At 38.4% G+C, this 20219-nt stretch overlaps 1 protein-coding gene across 1 annotated transcript in view; it reads left to right on the forward strand.

Annotated features, from left to right (window-relative positions):
* The first annotated feature begins 49 nt into the window (after positions 1-49).
* Positions 50-20219, forward strand: part of EFL1 (elongation factor like GTPase 1) — an 82716-nt gene continuing 62546 nt past the window's right edge. The window contains exons 1-12 of the mRNA XM_068410135.1: positions 50-106; positions 768-870; positions 1571-1638; positions 1834-1918; positions 3336-3469; positions 4102-4239; positions 5124-5338; positions 9756-9879; positions 10784-10860; positions 11000-11136; positions 11963-12085; positions 17593-17692. Of these exons, the coding sequence (XP_068266236.1) occupies positions 780-870; positions 1571-1638; positions 1834-1918; positions 3336-3469; positions 4102-4239; positions 5124-5338; positions 9756-9879; positions 10784-10860; positions 11000-11136; positions 11963-12085; positions 17593-17692 (1292 nt within the window). The 5' untranslated portion in view covers positions 50-106; positions 768-779. The remainder of the gene's footprint in view (positions 107-767; positions 871-1570; positions 1639-1833; positions 1919-3335; positions 3470-4101; positions 4240-5123; positions 5339-9755; positions 9880-10783; positions 10861-10999; positions 11137-11962; positions 12086-17592; positions 17693-20219) is intronic.

The raw sequence follows: 20219 nt of genomic DNA on the forward strand, positions 1-20219 counted from the left end.
CGCGGAGCGGCCTCCGCCGGCTTCCGTCCGCCGTCACGCCCCGGGCGGGGGAGGAAGAAGCGCGAGCTTCCGGGTGCGAGCGGCGCGGCGCCGGGAGGGAGCGGAGGTGCGGTGTTTCCCCCCCGCCGTGAGGGTGCGAGGGGGACGCGCGCGCGCAGGGCGGCAGGAGCGGGGCGCGGGCCGGGCGGCCTCCTCCCGTGCCCGCCTCAGCCCCGGCCGTGAGGGGCGTCCCCTTCGCCCCGAGCGGCACTGCGGCGGTCCCCGGCGTGGGAACAGTGGGGGAGGTCTGCGGCCGCCTCCCGGGGCACCGGTCCCTGGGGTGGCTCTGCGGAACCGAAGCGTTGGAGGGGCGGGAGCAGCCCCGGGCGGCTGCGGCTTCCGGCGGTGCCCGCTCGAAGGGGCGGGAGGGGAAGGCGAAACGAGGACTGTGGCGGGGGCAGCCCCCGCGCTTGCACGGGCCGGTGTAGAGCGTGAGGTGGTGCCTCTCGGGGCACCGTGGGGAGCGGAGAGCCAAGGCGGCCCTGTGCTCACACAGAACGGGAAACTAACCGACGTTCCAACCCCGGGTTCTTGTTAAACACAAACGTGCCCCGTGTTTTGTAAGTTTCTGGTATCCGAGGTGGAGTTTGGATGGTGGCTGAGAACGTGATGCGCTCCATGTGTCAGGAGGTTTTCCTGATGAGTGGCTCTCATCACAATTTACGTAATTAAAAAAAAAGCTGTTTCTTAAGTTGTCTCCTAAATAAAATACTTTCCTTCGTTCATAGAATTAGCTAACCATGGTCCTCAAAAGTGTGGCAAAGATCGCTGGCCTCCAGAAAAAGACTTCTGGAATCAGGAATATCTGTATATTGGCCCATGTGGATCATGGTAAGACAGGTGTTTGTGACTGGCAGAAACCTCTCGAGGAAAACCGATGTCTGTGTTACTTTGAATAATAGTGAGGTACTTTGGTCACTGTTTTAAAGCAGTAGGTTTTCACAGATTTAGCTTTAAACTGTCTTAATCCTAATTCTGAGAAGTATATTTGCTTTATGCACATTTCTTTTGTCCTGATGCCTCTTATCTTTTAGAACTTAAGAGGACATTACACTATAATGATTTGGAATAGTTGAAACTGAAAGTTTTTGACTTCTGTGGTGCTGAATGTTGGCATGAATTAAACATATGTGCGTGTGAGGTAGGCTGTTGTATTTCTATGTTTATTTAATGGAAGAAGTTTGTTATGTAGGTAGAAATAATAAATGCTTATTTTAGGACACAAATATTTTGTCTAATTGCACGATGCATTGAGGTTCTGATGTACTGTTTGTTATTTCAACTGCTTTTCTGGTCATGACAGGTAAAGTTGCATCCAGTGTTCAAAAATAAATTTGTGTACACCTAACAGGTGAAGTTAAATAATCAGATTATTTTTTTTTTATAGTTAGTTTGTACTTTCCTGGCATTTCAAAGCCTTTATTAATGTTGATATCTTAGAACGCTATATTTTGTCAGCATTCATAATGTTGTTGCATCTTTTTCCATTGTGTGTGTTAATTTAAACTAGGTAATTTATTTTTATTTTCAGGCAAAACTACCCTAGCTGATTGTCTAATATCTAGCAATGGAATCATCTCTAGCCGCTTGGCAGGAAAGGTAAGTTATACTGTAATTTTTAACAAAATTCTGGTGTGTACGTACTGGGATTGTAAATCGGTGATGATTAAGGAAATTCCATTCCTAGTCTTGCTAAACCTCATTTTCTTGCAGTCATACTTTTTGACAGTTGGTAAGTAACTTGTGAAGGTAATTCTTCAGGTTTATCACCTCTTCTTTTGTTTCTGTACTCAGCTAAGATATCTAGACAGTAGAGAAGATGAACAGATCCGGGGAATAACAATGAAATCTAGTGCAATTTCATTGCACTTTGTGGAAGGTAAGTTGTTGATGCTGGCAAGTATAAACTTTAATGTATAATTTTGCTAATTTTCCCTGTCTCTCCATTGTTGCTGTTGAGATCTTTTTCTCTGCAGCTTTTACGTTTGTGTTTCTCAGTGTTAGGCCATGATTCTGCAAAGACTTAGGCATGTATTCAACTGTTAACCAAGATAATCAAGTTGCATTCCTCAGGGTTAGGAAAACCATCTTCAATCGTATCTCTGAGTGGAGGCAATAAGAATCGTTGCCTTTATCTTTTTATTTTAGATCTAAGTCTTTATATTTCGATCTTAAGCCTTGAAATAATGTCTCTTAAAGGCAAGACCTCCTCTCAAAAAGCAACCGATTTTAAATGATTTTGTACAGTCTTATCTTTATGATACTTCTATGTCAAGGTGCCTGTTACACTCTGCTATAAATTGTTCAGAGGAATTTTTATAGCGTAGTTACAGTGTCACCTTTGTTAGGACTCCGTGTTCCTCACCAGTCTTATCCTCAGCAAAGAAAATGAAAAACGTGAAACACATTACTAACAGGCTTGTGCAGAAACAAGAATAACAGAAAAATTGCATAAACAGAAAAGTCACTATTAGTCATTCCATTTCAGCTGCAGCTGATCATAAAAAATGAATCGTTGAAATCAACGATCTTCCAGCAAAGTATTGTAAACTGTGGCTGTGTTATTGATGAGTCTGAAATGACCTTACTTTTAATGTTTAGAACCTTTTATGTCTGTTGTTTTTCTGTTGTAATGAAATTTAGACTCTAATACAACTTCTTAAACAGGTGTTTGATCTCATTTTGATTATGGGTGATGATAAATGCAGTGAGTTCATCAAAAGTTGACTGGAGTCCCCACTAAGCAGAATTTTTGGGGAGAGTAGTGTAGAAAATATTGAAAACTTCTCCTGTATTGATATGTTGAAGATATTTTAGCAACTGAAATCAAAAGCATGTTTTAAAAAATCACAGGGTTGAATGAGACATTTTATCAAGAATGTAGGGTTTATTTTTATGATATTCTGTCATGATTTATCTTTAAAATGCCGACTGTGATGCAGCTGGTTTGTGTTTTAGCTAGTGATCTATTTGTAATGCTACTACGTGCTTGTTTAGGGTTAGGGTTTTTCTTTTTATTTGTTTGGCTGGTGTGTTTTTGCTTTTAAATTTCCGAAGCTACTTGGGCATTGAAAGATGAAGATTGGCATTGAGTGAAATTAAAACAAATTAGGCACAAGCCACTAGATGTTACGCTGCTGACGGTCTTCCTGTCCTATTGGAGTTTTTCTTAAGCGTAATGATTACTGCAGGTTTGGTCCTTAGAAATTAATAATAGCTTAAGGAGTATAACCGGGTTGCTGAAAGAAATATTTTTGAAAACTATTCTGAAATATTAATTTATTGTTTTATCCTAGGTGATCAGGAGTATCTGATTAATTTAATAGACTCCCCAGGGCACGTGGATTTTTCTTCAGAAGTATCTACTGCTGTCCGACTGTGTGATGGTTGCATCATAGTAGTGGATGCTGTTGAAGGAGTCTGTCCGCAGGTGAAATAAAGTATATTAAATAGAGAAAGAGGGTAGAGAAGATAGAGTAAGCAGTCTTAAGTGTATTATGTAGAAATAAAAGATGAGCTGGTTTAAGGAGTTTTGTAAAACTTTTAGTAAATGACAATGTACTTGAGGTATGAAAGAGGGTAGTTAGTTTCCTAGTTGTGCTGAAAAACTGAGCAATGCTGGTGGGTGGGCATAGTGATGTAGGGCTGAAACTGCATACTCACTGTATGCAATTTTTCAGGTAATGGAATATTTGCATAGAGAAGAAAGAAATGTCCTAAGGGAAATAATATCTTTACATGTACTTTTACGGTATTGAAAGTGGAAAAAATATGCAAAATAACATTGAGATTGCTTTTTTCCATGGCTTACTTTTATAAAGAGCGTTATTTTGTTGTTGTGAGTGTTTTTGCCATGAAATTCTGCCATTCTGCAGAATTCTCTCATAACTAACACTATGTACTATGGGAGTCAAATTTGTGGTTTGAATGTCAACCTATCCTTTATTATACATTTAATTAAATTTTAGGCTTAGATTGTCACTTACTTCAACATTCCATCTCTTTTGTGTTATTGAGCTTTCTGTAACGGATTTTTTTTTTTTACTGTTTCCTTCTTAATAGACTCAAGCAGTTTTACGGCAAGCATGGCTAGAAAATATACGTCCAGTATTGGTGATAAATAAAATGGATCGCTTGATTGTGGAGCTCAAGCTCACCCCTCAGGAAGCATACTTGCACCTTAAGAATATCTTAGAACAGGTATTCATACTATAATGTCATGTTCACACAGCAAATTTTGTTGAGTTTTTTTCTTCCCACTTTTTTGCATTCTTGAATTGAGAGAGACTGTAATTTTCACTGCCTTATAGCTGGAATAAATTTAGTGCACCAGAGCCATTTTTTTCTTACTTTGTGGGATCAAGCTCTAGAACATCTAGGCTGATTTTTAACATTGAGATACATTTTATTGCTAGTTAGTTTTGAGATTCATTCAGAATGCCTGTGATAGAGCAAAGAATATTAAATACCTCTTGAACAGCCATCAGGAAGAGTCTTAATTTTTAGAAATAATATGCTGAATATTTTGTTCTTCCTGTTAAATTGTTTAAACGTCTTTGGAGGTAGACAAATAATATCTTTAGACTACTCCTGATATTGATGAATTTATGCAGGGATAAAGTTAATTCATCATTTAAGTTGTAAGTTAAGTTGCCTTCAAACTTTTTTTCCCCCAGACCGTACTTTTGAGCACTTATCTGGCTGTTTTCCCTTTGCCCTCCTTTGTTGTTTGTCTGTTGGCAGTAACAAGTTCCTATTTCACCATTCCTTGTTCTGAGAGACAATGTACTACATGTGATACTCTGTATCTGGTTCAATCCTAATGTGGCTGACTTTGACTTGGAAAGCACAAAGCGTTTAAGTCAAAATGTTAGTCTCCTCAAACTCCTGTTGTCTTCAAATGGGCAAGATTAGATACACGAGGCCTGTGTTTTAAATTGCAAAATGAATCACAGACATGCTATCTTGTTAAAAAAAGAAAACGTCTTTTCTGTATTTTCGAGGGTGGAGGGAATTGCATTTTAATTGCAAGAGTTGTGAGAGAGTGAACGAATCTCAGGGTGTTTTTACATATCCTTCTGTAGATCAATGCAGTCACTGGAGCACTCTTTACCTCTAAAGTCTTAGAAGAAAGAGCTGAGAAAGAAACGGAAAGTGAAAGTATTTCAGACACTGCACCAGGAGATCAAATTTATGACTGGAGTGCTGGATTGGAAGATGCTGATGATTCACATCTTTATTTTTTACCAGACCATGGAAATGTGGTGTTTGCCAGTGCAATTGATGGCTGGGGTTTTGGGTAAGTCTGGGATTTAGTTACTGTCTTTTTTTTTTTTTTTTTTAAAAGTTGATTACTGCAGTTAATCTTTGTGTGTTTTCAGTTGCTTCGTATTTCTAAAGATGTTTATTATATTTTTCTGTGATAAGCAACTGTATGTAATCAGTTCTAATATATTAACACTGGACAGTTGAAAACACTGCCAGCTTTGTCATCAGTGGGACAGAGACTCCTGTTTTACTTGCACAGCAGCTGCTGAGCCCACTGTAGTGTCCAGCCTAGCCTGGTAAACTTAGTATTTTATTAATTGCTGACATTTGATAGGCTGTAATAGACTAGGCCCAAAACTGCGGCAGTACAGGAGCTGTTTCACAAGTAGATTGGACCGTCTAGCTACAGGGACAGTGACAACTCATAACAAGTATATGGCAGGCAACTGGCATCAGGGCATTAGTTTCAGCTTTCCAGTTCAGTCCAGTGCAATTCTGAGTCATATCATTACTGTGATTGTTTTTTCTGCACCAGACTTTGTCTTGTCCTTGAAATTACACATTTGTTCTCAAGTGTTTATGCTCATCAGTCTTAGTCTAGCTTTTTTCTCTTCTTCATTCAGGTGCATTTCTTACCCCTTTTTACCGAATATATTTCTATTTCAGCGGCTGCTAAAGAGCATTTCGGAGATGTTTAAGTAAATGTAAGAATTTGGGGATAGAACAATTTCAGAAAATTTTGTGGATTACTGTATTTGAGTTTGGATCACTTGTGTTTTTCAGTTCTGTTCTTAGTAGTTAATATTCAAAGGGCAGCAGGCTGATGTGAAGATTACACGTGTTCTGCTTGCTTGCCACAAGGTGGAGTCATTGTCTTTATCGTGAAAATATAATTAAAAAGATACACTCAGTAATACAGTGCATGTCTTTAATATTGCAAAACCTGTAAAAAAAAAAAATCAGCTCCAGGATTTTTAAGTCAAAGTCAAGCTCTTAAATAAGGTTCCATGTGTAGTTTGTAGTCTAACACAAACATTTCTTCACACTGCAGAGGAAAGGGAAAATAAAAAGGGTTATTTTAGTTTCATTATCTGCCATGAATAATAATAATTTATAAAAAGAAAAATCAGAATGTAAGTGGTGTAAAGGAAATTGAAGACAAATCTTCAAATTGTGATATGTTGGAATATTCTTTAGTCTGAAAGACATCTTCTCATACATGATTTCTGTGATGATTTCTGTGAGGGGAGACCATTTCTGAAGGCTAGAGGGAGTTTTCTGCTACCTTTGGTGATCCGCACATTAACACACATCTTACCTGAAGTCCTCCATTCCCGTATGGTGCCCACAGTCACTCTTCTGTTTCGTGATGTGCAGGGAAACAGTATTTTGATTTCTGTATGCTTCAGCTTTCCTGACTTGTAACTTTTCATTGAAATTCCATGGAAAAAATGAATTATGGTAGTACGCTGCTGTTATACAGAGTATTTGGGATGCAACTGTTACAAATTTGTTCAAGTTTGGAGTCACAGTTTGAACATTTTCTTTAGCAGATATGGAAATGATTTAGAGCTGTATGCTATTTTTGTCCTGTATGGAAAAAGATTGGGCAATTTGCAGCTTGCTTTTGTTTTGGATACTGACAAAGCCTGTGTAAGGGAATAAATGAAAACAAAAAGCTAAGTTTTTGTTTTGGGAAGTTCAAAGGTGGCCTAGGTTTCGTGTTAGTATTCTAAGTATGCTATCAGGGAATGGTGAACACTAAGAAAAATGTTTCTTAAAGAAAATGATACAGTGGAGTGCTTTGTTACAATAAGTAGAGTTATAAACTCAAAAGCAATTTAGAAGCTATTTCCTTAGCTCAAGCTACTTGATATTTGCAAGTAAATGATCAACTATTAAGATTTTATAGGTTACAGAACTACATTCTGGTATAAGCATGTGGTCATAAACACCCTATGATCACCTTTGTAAATGAGAAAGCAAGCGTGCTGTTCTTAAATGGTAGGTGAATATAATGGTTATTTTTGTAAAAGTGAGACTTCAGATACTTATCTTCCTTTCATAATTTCTTTTCCTCCGATAATTTCTTTGCAGATAGAATTAAATTTCATACAAATGCGGCAGAAAATTGATTTGTTTCTCCAGCTCAGAAGTTTAGCAAAAAATAGTTCAATTTGAACTGTTTGAAACAGGAGTTACTCTTTCATGTACTTCTAGGTTGTCTCATTTGTAATAACATTAGTGTATATACAGAGAGGTGGAGAAGAAAATTTCTCTAAAACAGTGCTTAGGGCTTGAAAGTCTCTAATTTGTTGTTTTCAGAGGCAATACCTTGTGTTAATTTTCTTTTTTAAATTATTTTTTCCCAAAAGTTTTTAGCAGTTGGTATATATTGGTAACTGATATTTCTGCAGAGGTGAATGTGTGATAGATGATTAATGATATATGCTAGGTTAATCTGAAGTGGAATGATAATTGGTCAAGCTTTAGTTGTTTCTTTGTATTTGCTATGTCCCTGCCACTTGAAATGCTCATGTGGTTTGAACCTTACTTGCAGAGTTTCTATAAGGCTGAAATCTAAGTATTGGTCAAATGGGGGGAAGAAATGGGCTAGATATGGTCTGTCCTTATTTTTATGATTGGTATATTGGTATCCTAGAGAGGATTGATAGGCTTTCTGTTTATTCTTTGCCAATACTATACTGATACAAGATGAACTTAAAAAACTTACAATGGTTTTTATTGAATATGAGACTAAAACCCATGTTTGCTAAGATTCCTCAAATATTAATCCCCTTCTGCTTTATATGTTGAAACTTTTTAAAGATTATATTAATTGAAGTATCCATGTACAAGATTGTATCTCAGCCAAAATGTTAATGCATCTAACTTAGGCAAGGGGTGTTAGTATTCTGCTGCTGGGTCTGGATCAGACTGTTTGTATGTTACACAATAGACTAATTTGTGTTAATCTATTATCTATCCCACAAAATGTGCCTACAGCTTGGACCACTAACAGGACTCCTATCTGCTAGTTTTCTTATTTGTACCTGTCATAATTCTCCATTTTTCCTTCATATCCTGAAAATGTTTTAGTGTATTTGTTGAAGCTAAATGAAGATTGTTGGCTGTCTGATACTACTTTGTTTCTTACGATGAACTGGTGGGCTCTGGTTCTGATAAATCATGTAATGGGGGGGGAAGGAACATTTTCCTTAATTAGGTTCAATAGGTACTTCTGGACTGCCAGCAGTACCATGTGGTGAAATACGGATCCGTGGAGCATTTTCTTAATCGGAGCAAGCCTTGACTGCTGTTACGTGGTTGTGGGTTCTGTTCCTAAAGGTATTACAACTTGTCGTGGCAGAAAAAAATAAGCCATTAAGCAGTGCCAGCCTCATCCAGTGCAATTAGTACACGTGCTTTTCTCATAATCCTCAAGTATTGAAAGAATGCCATAAATACATATGTAGGAGCTGCTGGTGCAAGAATCTTGAAGGTTCTCCCCCTGTTCAGAGTTTGGGGTAGTTTCTGGAAAAAAAAAATCTCCTTTTTGGTCTTTGTTTAGAACTAGTGGCTTATGTCTTGCTGACATGGGCAGGTCTTTTTTTAAATGTGTAGAAATTTGAGAATTCTGGATTTCAAAGAACAGATTATCAAATATCACTGTTCTGTAAATGGTGGTGTTCTGATTATAAATGTATATTTTGGTTTCTGTGTACAGAGGGAGCAAATATGTGGAAATTCTTTCTATTACTGCTCACTGAACATTTTCAGCGAGGAACCCATAGAATGTTGAGGACTCTCTCTTTAGGTCATGGGCAGCCTGCTTTTATTAACTCGTGGGGACCGCTGAACAACACAATTGGCTTTATAACACAATTTTGGCATTACAGTTTTTATATTATTTTCTGGGTTTTACTCATTATTAAAGCAATGATTCAAACAACAAGCAGTGCACTAAGTACTTAATTTAAAAAATAATTGCCACCATCTGATGGCTCAAGTGTGGCTCAAAAGAATACTTGATTTTTAACTTGTACTGTTCTGGTCACAGACCATAGTTATCTGTGTCATGGGATGTCTTCATAGAATAAATGTGAGAGTCATCACATAAATATTTAGAACTTTTGTATTATGCTTTTGAGTTTTTGCTGGGAGGTTAGTACACAAATATTTATTTCAAATGAACAAGTTCAGCCTTGAAGCTGACAAAACAAAAGCATACAAATACTGCTGACATTTTTGAGCTGTTATGACTAAATATTTTTGCAGGTGTAAATGTTAGACAATGTGAGGTAAAGCGAAGGCAATTGGAAAAATGGGAATAAAAAAAGGATTTGACATTTATGTGTGATTTTCATGTAAGCTGTCTGTTGCTTAGGCTGATCAGCACGTGTAAACAGCATCACACTTTTATCAAGATGCATTTTGTTTCCTTTCAGTATTGAGCATTTTGCCAAACTGTACAGCCAAAAGATTGGAATCAAGCCTGCAGTACTTCTGAAGACTTTATGGGGAGATTATTATCTAAATACAAAAGCAAAGAAGATAATGAAAGCTGATCAGGTAGGGAGGTTGTCAGAAATATTACCTGGTTTTTATTTTGTTTTATATATTTTTTTTTTTTTATTCTATTCCTCATAGTGTGTTCTGAAAATTGACCTCAGTGCCTTTTCACTCAACATCAGTGGAAGTGTAAAGTCACTAGGATAGCCTTGCTTCAGCCCTTGGAGAAGAAAACATTCCAAAATGGAGCATTCAAAAAGCTACATGGAGGAAATCTCATCTAACAGTGCTCACAGTTGCTCTTAAATGTCTCTGTTCACAAAATAAGGGACATTCCACCTTCAAGAATTCAGCAAAGAGCAAAACACACAAGATGAATGGAAGACCAACTATGTAGAAACCAGAGTAGTGAGTGGGTCTCTGGCTTTATTTGAAGACTCCTTCAGCAGCTAAGGATTTAGGATATTCACGTTTAGCTTAGGATTGGATTAAAAAATCTTTTTTGCCTTAGGAGCCCTGAATGCTATACCAAAACCCTGACCTGAAAACTACAATTCTGTTGCATTAAGTGTTTCCACCACTAAAAGTTAAGAGGGGAGAAGGGAGTTTCCTATTTTCATTTAATGATGATTTTTTTTGTGTTTTCATAGGTAAGGATTAATAGTTAAAAAAAGCGTGAGAACCAAGCTCAAAGTAGACATGTTCTGTATTTATCATCAGGCTATTTCTGAAATTGAAACCCTTGTCCTTCACTTTTAAATTTCATATTTATTTTGTGCCTTACACCATTCTTCTAAGACAGACTGTTGAAGTAGTGATCTTGTGTAGCAACAGATAACTGTCTTGATTTTGAATATATGTTTTACATGTCCCTTATGAAAATGCTTAGTTAAAAGTGCAATCTTAAGCCTATTGTGAAAGTGAGGAATTGCTGGTAATTAGCTGTATGTTTTTGTTCTACCAGTCAAAAGGAAAGAAACCTTTGTTCGTGCAATTGGTGCTGGACAACATATGGAGTCTGTATGAAGCTGTTATGAAAAGGTAAGAAGCTCTATAAAGTTTTCATGGAATTTCTTTCCACGTGCTATTCTAAGTTTTGAAATACTCAAACAAGAAATGTTGCAGATTCTTGTTATGTATTGCTGCTCTGTTTTTTATCTATTTATTATTTTCCATACAGAGACAAAGAAAAAATTGAAAAGATAGTCACCTCTTTGGGACTGAAAATTGGTGCACGGGAGTCACAGCACGCAGACCCTAAAGTTCATATTAATGCCATTTGTAGCCAATGGCTACCAATATCTGATGCAGTCCTCTGTATCCTTAAGGAAGATACTACTTTTTGTTCTATTGGCAGTTCTCAGACTTCAAAGAGTGCTCACATATTTCAGTGTGTGATTTGCAATGGTTTCTTCTCTTTTTTTTTTTTTTGCCATGTCTGTGCCTATGCTGGCTGGACCTGTTCTCTTATTTGTAATATTAAGTTACATATCTACAATTAGTCTTACATTTCTACCAACTTTATGCTTTTGCACGAATCCATTTGTTAGGAAAGTAAGTTATGAAACTGGAGGTAGTTTAACAGCGCACTTTCATGCTCTGGTTTTATATACGAATTTTAGTGTTTTTCCTGAATAATAAGCCAACCTCCTTTTTATAGTAGTATCTTAGCTCTTCTGTCCATGAGCTTCTGTAAGTGTCTGGTGTTATGTTCTAGGCATATGCGTTCTTAATCCAAGATCAGTCTTTGCTGTCTATCTGCTGTGTAGAGAGTCTTCGCATCATTTATAATATAGTACATATTATATTGTAGAAGGTATGCACAAGTTATTGATGTATAAATACTAATCGGTTCTATAAATCTTGGCCTAATTGTGCTATTCTTAGTTTCCCAGTTGCACATAGGGTGATTCACCCCTGCTTAACTATCCATTCTGCCCTCGCATAAATGCCAGAGATTGTTGCTGACTTGAGAGGGAGCTGGGTGCGCTGTAACAGACAGAGCTGGATTTTAGTTATCTGTTGTTGCTGGCTGTTAGTGAGTGAGGTTGATTTAAAGAAACAAACGTTGAAAGCATTTATCTTCCTTTTATTTGCATTGAGGAAGGAAATATAAATATATATCCTTAGCAATGTGTTTTAGCCATGGTGTGTAATAAACTTCCCAGTCCTCTTGACATCACTGCAGAGAGAGTGGAAAAGCTGATGTGCGTTGGAGCTAGAACATTTGATTCTTTGCCACCAGAAACTCAGGAACTGAAAAGTGGTGAGTAGGTGTTCTCACGTTAACATGAAGTTTGTTTCTGTCTTAGTGGTTTTGTTTATCTTTGGATCATAAGATGTGTAGTAATTTCTACTTAGATTTATAGTTATTTTACTTATAGTAGCTTTGTTGATGTTTGTCAGTGGCATGTCATAGTATTATGTCTTATTTTTATGGCCATACATTTTTCTTCAATCCCATATATTCATGGTTTTTAGACAACTCAGCCTGCAGGTGGTGTAAAGTCTAAGATGCTGACACTGGGGATTTTGGAAGGATATGAAGTTAATATTTGTTTTTAGTTCTAAACAGTAGAAGTTATCACGTAATTGAGAATTGAATATTTTACCAACTTCTATATTAAAATAATTAATTTTTAGCCAGTAGGGGTTTGAATTTGGATTTCATTTTTACAAGTATATTGATTAACTAGGCCAAGCTTTTGGTAATTTAAAATAAAAAACATTTTCTGTTGAATTCATTGCTAAGTAGTTTGTGTACTGAAAAGAAGTTAGTAAGATATAGCTTAGCGGTTACTACATTGTCATTTAGTATTTCTTTAATATTTCCATAGCTCAAAGTATAACTTGATTTCTTAGTTGTTTCATAATATTCCAGAATGATAAAAGATTAGCAAATAAAACCAAGAGACAAAAGACTTCAAAGGCCACAAATATACTTGGTTACCCAGAGTGTTAAATGAAGATATAAAATCCTGATATTTTGAAGTTAGTTTGAGTTTTGCTGTTGACTTCATTGAGATCACAATTTCATGTCCAGTTCTGGCAGAATTTCCAGCTTTAACTAAGAGTTCTTCATCAAGAAGGGTTTAGTAGTATATTCAAACGCTGTTGTGTTGAACATTGGGATATCTATGTGCAAAAGTAAGCAAGAGAGATGTCCTGGTTTCATTGGGATTTGGTTTCAGTTTGTGGCCAGCCATGGTGATCAAGGCCCCCAGCAGTTAAATCCAGGGCAGCTGACCCTGGCTGGCCCACGGGTGTATTCTATATCATTAACATCAAGCTCACTATAAAAGAAAGGGTTTGCTGGGAAGAGCTGGGGGTTTTTTTCTGCTCTCCTTGCCTCTCATCTCTTCTCCCTCTTCCCCATTGTGATTCCTGGAGAAGCTTGCCAGTGATCTGTGGATAAGTATACTTTAGTCTGTTTTGTGTTGTCATTTATATTGATTTCTTCATTTCATTAAATCTGGTTAACTTCATCCCACAAGTCTCCCTCTCTTTTTCCCAATTCCCTTCCTCATTTGGGGAAGGGACATTGGGTGAGAGAAAAACTGCTCTTGTTTAGCCCTGGGTGTGGGCTAAACGAACACAGGAGGTTTGGTAATCACAGAATGTTAGGGATTGGAAGGGACCTCGAAAGATCATCTAGTCCAATCCCCCTGCCGGGGCAGGATTGCCTAGACCATATCACACAGGAACGTGTCCAGGCGGGTTTTGAATGTCTCCAGAGAAGGAGACTCCACAACCTCTCTGGGCAGCCTGTTCCAGTGTTCAGTCACCCTTACAGTAAAGAAGTTTTTCCTCAAATTTAAGTGGAACCTCCTGTGCTCCAGCTTGCACCCATTGCCCCTTGTCCTGTCAAGGGATGTCACTGAGAAGAGCCTGGCTCCATCCTCTTGACACTTGCCCTTTACATATTTATAAACATTAATGAGGTCACCCCTCAGTCTCCTCTTCTCTAAGCTAAAGAGACCCAGCTCCCTCAGCCTCTCCTCATAAGGGAGATGTTCCACTCCCTTAATCATCTTCGTGGCTCTGCGCTGGACTCTCTCTAGCGGTTCCCTGTCCTTCTTGAACTGAGGGGCCCAGAACTGGACACAATACTCCAGATGCGGCCTCACCAGGGCAGAGTAGAGGGGGAGGAGAACCTCTCTTGACCTGCTGACCACACCCCTTCTAATACACCCCAGGATGCCATTGGCCTTCTTGGCCACAAGGGCACACTGCTGGCTCATGGTCATCCTGTTGTCCACTAGGACCCCCAGGTCCCTTTCCCCTACGCTGCTCTCCAACAGCTCTGTCCCCAACTTGTACTGGTACATGGGGTTGTTCTTGCCCAGATGCAGGACTCTACACTTGCCCTTGTTATATTTCATTAAGTTTCTCCCCGCCCAACTCTCCAGCCTGTCCAGGTCTCTCTGAATGGCTGCGCAGCCTTCCGGCATCTCAGCCACTCCTCCCGGTTTTGTGTCATCAGCGAACTTGCTGACAGCGCACTCTAATCCCTCATCCAAGTCATTAATGAATATATTGAATAGAACTGGTCCCAGAACCGACCCTTGCGGGACTCCGCTAGACACAGACCTCCAACTGGACTCTGTCCCGCTGACCACTACTCTCTGGCTTCTTTCCTTCAGCCAGTTCACAATCCACCTCACTACCCGATCATCCAGACCACACTTCCCCAGTTTAGCTGCGAGGATGCTGTGGGAGACCGTGTCAAACGCTTTACTGAAATCGAGATAGACCACATCCACAGCTTTACCATCATCTATCCACCGGGTAACATCCTCATAAAAGGCTATCAAGTTGGTTGAGCAAGACTTCCCGTTGGTGAAGCCATGCTGAGTGCCCCTAATGATCCCCCTATCCTTGATGTGCCTAGAGACAGCACCAAGAACAAGTTGCTCCATCACCTTTCCAGGGATGGAGGTGAGGCTGACTGGTCTATAGTTACCCGGGTCCTCCTTCCTGCCCTTTTTGAAGACTGGAGTGACATTCGCTTTCCTCCAGTCCTCAGGCACCTCTCCCGTTGCCCACGACTTAGCAAAGATGATGGAGAGTGGCCTAGCAATGACTTCCGCCAGCTCCCTCAGCACCCGCGGGTGCATCCCATCAGGGCCCATGGATTTATGGACATCCAGGTTGCTTAATTGGTCCCTGACCCAGACCTCATCAACCAAGACAGATTCCTCCTCTATCCTGACTTCTTCTGAGGCCGCAGGGGTCCAGGGCTCCTCAGGACAGCCTCCAACAGTATAGACAGAGGCAAAGAAGGCATTCAGTAACTCCGCCTTCTTTTTATCCTCTGTCTCCAGGACCCCCACCTCATTCATCAGTGGGCCTACATTGCCTCTAGTGTTGGCTTTACCTGCAATGTATTTGAAGAAGCCCTTTCTGTTGTCCTTGACCTCTCTTGCAAGGTTTAATTCCAAGGAGGCCTTAGCTTTCCTAGTTGCCTCCCTACATCCTCTGACAACAGACTTATATTCCTCCCAAGTGGCCAGCCCCTCCTTCCACGATCTGTACACCTTCTTCTTCCACTTGAGTTTGCCCAGCAGTTCCTTGTTCAACCATGCAGGTCTCCTGGTACCCTTCCTTGACTTCCTACCTGTTGGGATGCTCTGATCTTGAGCTCAGAAGAAGCAGTCCTTGAACGCTAACCAACTATCTTGGGCCCCCTTACCTTCTAGTACCCTGTCCCATGGGATTTCCCCTAGCAATTGCTTGAAAAGGCCAAAGTTGGCCCTCCTGAAGTTCAGGGTTGTGATTCTGCTAGCTATTCTGTTCCTGCCACATGAGATCCTGAACTCTACCATCTCATGGTCGCTACAACCAAGGCTGCCCTCAACCTTCACCTCTTCAACCAGACCCTCCTTGTTAGTGAGGATCAGATCCAGCAGCGCTCCTCTCCTAGTTGGCTCATCCACCATTTGCATCAGAAAGTTATCATCAATGCACTGGAGGAATCTCCTGGACTGAGGATGGCTGGCTGAGTAGGCCTCCCAGCAAATATCAGGGTAGTTGAAATCCCCCACAACAACATCACCGAGTCCTGTGCTATAAAATTGTGATAGGGACTGGAAAGACTACGTTCAATGATTGAACTTTGCTATAGGCAGTAAAAGAACTGTATATAGGCAGTAATGAAAAGAAACTTTGTGTACAGGATGCAGGAGAGCTTGTAAGATGCATGTATTTCTTTTTCTATCTTTGAATTATTTAAAACTCTGTGTTCATTTATGTCATTCATAAAAATTATGATGCCTGGGAAAGGAGAAAAACTTCTGAGTTTGTTTTCCTGAAAGACAGATGAGAACTGCTGAAGCTGAATTAAGTACTTAGCAGAATTAAAAATCAAAGTTGAAACTGATGATATGGATGTAATGCTCAGTGGTGAGCAAACCTTGTAATTCTCTACGTATATGTGGTAATCTCCTCTGTGTGGTAGGAAGTTCTATATAAAATGAAGTGATGTTGTTCCCCCAGATTTGGTAGTCTGAAAAAGAATGTTCCCAAATGATCATTTCAGATACGTTTGTAGGGGCCAAACAGGCTTTATATGTACGATTTTGTTGTTCTGCAAACATTCTTTCTAACTGAACAGAATATAACAGAATACCATTTTGCTGTAAGGTAGTCAGTGGTCTCTGATATTTCAAGAGATAGTTCAGAAAAATTGCAAGAATATACCATGCTTAAGGTAGTAACAGTTGAAAATGTTTCTGATACTTTGTATGTGTAGTGAAAGGTGTTTACAGAACAATGCTTTGAAGAGAGCTTCAAGAAATCTAAAGGGATGAGATACCAAATGTCAATTTAAGATAGATGTGAATGTCAAATTGACAGGCTGTTACAGGTTGTTTCCTGGGGATGAGGCAACTGATGTTTTCATCCTTTACTGAACATTTACAAACACTGAACTCTCCAAACAGTATTCAATACTGTATCAGTATAAGTTAATTAGAAGAAATTTGCCTCTGTAAACTCAGATCTTACTGCTCTTGGTTATGAAAAAATAGTGTACTTCACATTTAGTGACTATCTTGCTAAGTTTTAGTAGTAGTATTGCACTTTGCTTGCCTAAGCACTTCACAGTATAGTCTTTTCATACATCAGATGAAAGGGAGAAGTGTAGGAGAAGACGATTTATTTTCTATGTTAGAAGTTTTGAATGGTATTGTGTCTGCTTTGGATTTGATAATGTGTTCCAAGTTGGATGAAAAACGTAGTTTATGGGAATTTCCTAAGTATTGAATGAGTTTTGTGTGGATCTTTCATTCTTTGAGGAATATTCATTTATGTAGTTAAGTTGTTATGATTTCGTGAAGACATGAGTGTCTGGACATTTGCAGGACTTCCTCCTTTAGTTTGAGAGGAGGGAGAATACTTTGAGGTACTGAATAAATAGCTCGATCTTAATGCTAAGCTGCTCTCTGTTTTTCATTTTAATCTAAACCTGTGAACTCAACTTTAAATGTCAAAACAATATGTTTAGTTGGAGTATATGTAGTTTCTCATGCCGAGTTCTATTTTTACAATTTTGCTTATTTTATTTTATTGTGAAACACACTTGAAGATATGGACAGTGTTATCAAATGACTAGGCTAGAGTAATTTTCTACTTTTCCTGTTAATTTGCCTTTAGTGTGTTATCCATTGAAATAGGAAATAAACAGTAATTCCTGTAAAATTCATGGAAAGCCATAGTTTGGTCCATACTGTTGGGAAAAAGTTGTGCAAATAACTTCCTTTTACATTTGTGCAGCTTTTATGAAATGCAGTAGTGAAGGAACAGCACCGGTTATTGTCTTTGTTTCCAAAATGTTTGCTGTTGATGCAAAGGCATTGCCACAGAATAAACCAAGGTAAGGAAATGTAACATTTAGCTTTCTAATCTACATTAGATACTTTTAGGAAAAAAAGTTATATCACAAGTGTGGGTAAATTGTTTTCAACCTGATAAAATAATTCACTACTTCTTGAGATGCAATAAAATCTTTTCAGCAAGTAGAGGTTTTCTGAAGGAGTTCAAGAGAAATTTGTCTAATCACACTAATTTTACAAGATTTAGAAAATTTGTTGTGGAGTAAAAAACATTTGTTGGAGACTAGTACTTTTGTCCAAATATATTAACCTAATGCATGCATTGTATGCTGTTTTCAGGATGTTTGTTTGAAAATATGATTGAATTGTAATGCTTTCTTAGTTTTTCAGTAAGGTTGTGTTGGCATGATCGTAACAGCTTGCGTTCGTACCAAGAAACACTCCCCAGCAAATCTGACATAACACCTAAGCGATCATCCAGTCCATTACAAGTGCAAAATAAAATGGGTTAATTAAGGTAATCTGAACCTTGACTAACTTTTTGCAGTGAACTGAAAGGCATTAATGCACATTAAAAGATTTTCTTCTGGGAGGTTTGGAAGATTTTTTTGTTACAGCTTTTTATTGTTTAATGACCATCTTACTTTCTTTGAGGGGTAGATTTCATTTCCCTGGCACACTTAAGTGGACTACTTTTAGCTGCAACCATCTACTTTATTACAGAATAAATGTGCTTTTCTGATGAGTTTATAAGAATGGGGTTCATCTTAACCTTTCATCCCTCTAAGCCTCTGGAATATTTTCAGTAATCAACTTCTATATTAACTTGCCATTTCATGTTTTTCTGGGATTGTCATTGTACAGTGAAGTAATATAGAAAATATGAATATTTCTACTAAGTTAGACTGATTATGACTGTCAAATCTTTCTGCAAAAAATGGTACTGTTGCTGTAGTAATATTTGAAAGCTTTACTTCTATCTTGGGTTTTTCACACGCTTCCTAGATTTACTTCAATTTTTTTCTTACCACACTTATCTAAGAATCTTCCACCAAAAATCTTTCTTGCAGTGTTTGAATTAAGGGAAAAGATGCATTGCACTTATGGATTGACCAGACACTAGATGGTGCAGTTTTACTTTGAGTTCTGTTCTTAAATGTATCTGAAACAAGAGTTCTTGCTCAGGTACTGGTGTAGCACAGCTGTGCCATTCCTGCTTTGTCTGCTTTCCTGCATATTTACTCTAGTTGTCAGAGAACACTACAATAAGGCCATCACTTTCTGGTTATTCTGTCACTGATGATGACCTGTTCTTTTATTTGTTGGGGGAGGATTGAGATTCTTTGACGTGACGAGGATGTAACATAGAGGCAAAGGTGGCTATTGCACAGAGTTTCTTGGACGTATTTTCAAGATTTTAGTCAACATTAAAAAACCAAAAAGCTAGCTACTGCAAGTCCTCTTTTGTGACTATAACCTGGGATTTCAAGCAAAAGACTGTTTAAGAGAGATTCTGACTTTCCCAAGACTAATGGATAGCTCTTATCTATTTTCATTCTATGTCATTTGCTTATGAGCACTCTGCCTCATGGGTAAACTCTCCTTCCCTGTCTCCTCAGATATTCATCTTACATTTTTCTTGGTGAGCTTTTTTTTTTTGTTCTCCTTAGACATCCCCTCTTCAGGAAGGGAGCTATTTTATGTGTGTGGTTATGTGCCGTGTGTTAAACTTTTATTCTTTTAAAAGAGAGGAAAAGTTCCCCAAATGGACAAAAGACTATTTTGGAGAAATTTGCCATATATTGTGGCTCATAATATGTGTATGACCAGCTCCATTCTTTTTTTCGGCGATTGATGCATTCAGTACAGAAGCTTATGCGTTGTGACTTGTTGGTTGTATTTTCTCCTTAGATTAAAAAAAAAGTGCAGCTTTCAATTTTGTTGGTTTTCAGAACACAAATACAATTGCATTTTTGCACTCTGATACGTATTGTGTAACAAATCTGTAATTCTGATCATCGACCTGGTTTGAAAAACCTCTAGATGTTTACTGAATTGAGTGAAGGATTGCAGTTGACTGATAGTCCAAGTAATGCAGAGCTGCTCCAAACTTCCAAACAAAATTTACATAAATTAGGCTTTCTGAGATAATATTGCAGGAGAGTGAGAACTGCCCTGGAATTGTTTCTGGGAGATTTGAGGCATATTAGCGATGGCCGTAGACAATATGTCCTTTATCCCTGTTTATTCAGTAAATTGAAAATTGTAGTGTCTTGCTCTGTAGTTTGTGTGAAAAGTATTTCTTGCTGGCCTTAAATTATCCAATTAATTACTAATTGGCTAGTATTAAAATGAAATCATGTGACACTTTCTTTGAGATAACCTGTCATTATCAGCACCCTACAATTTTACTGATTAGATAGTATTAACAGTTTTATTTTGAAGTGCAGTTGGATTCCAGTTTTTGAAAAACAGTAATATAGCAAAATGTGTATTTCTTGATATTTTAATTGTTAAGCTTCTGCAGGTAAGCAGTTCTTGAAGAAATCAGAAAAGGACGTTAGTTTT

The sequence above is a fragment of the Nyctibius grandis genome, chromosome 11 (genome assembly GCF_013368605.1).
Source record: "Nyctibius grandis isolate bNycGra1 chromosome 11, bNycGra1.pri, whole genome shotgun sequence".
NCBI lineage: Eukaryota > Metazoa > Chordata > Aves > Nyctibiiformes > Nyctibiidae > Nyctibius > Nyctibius grandis.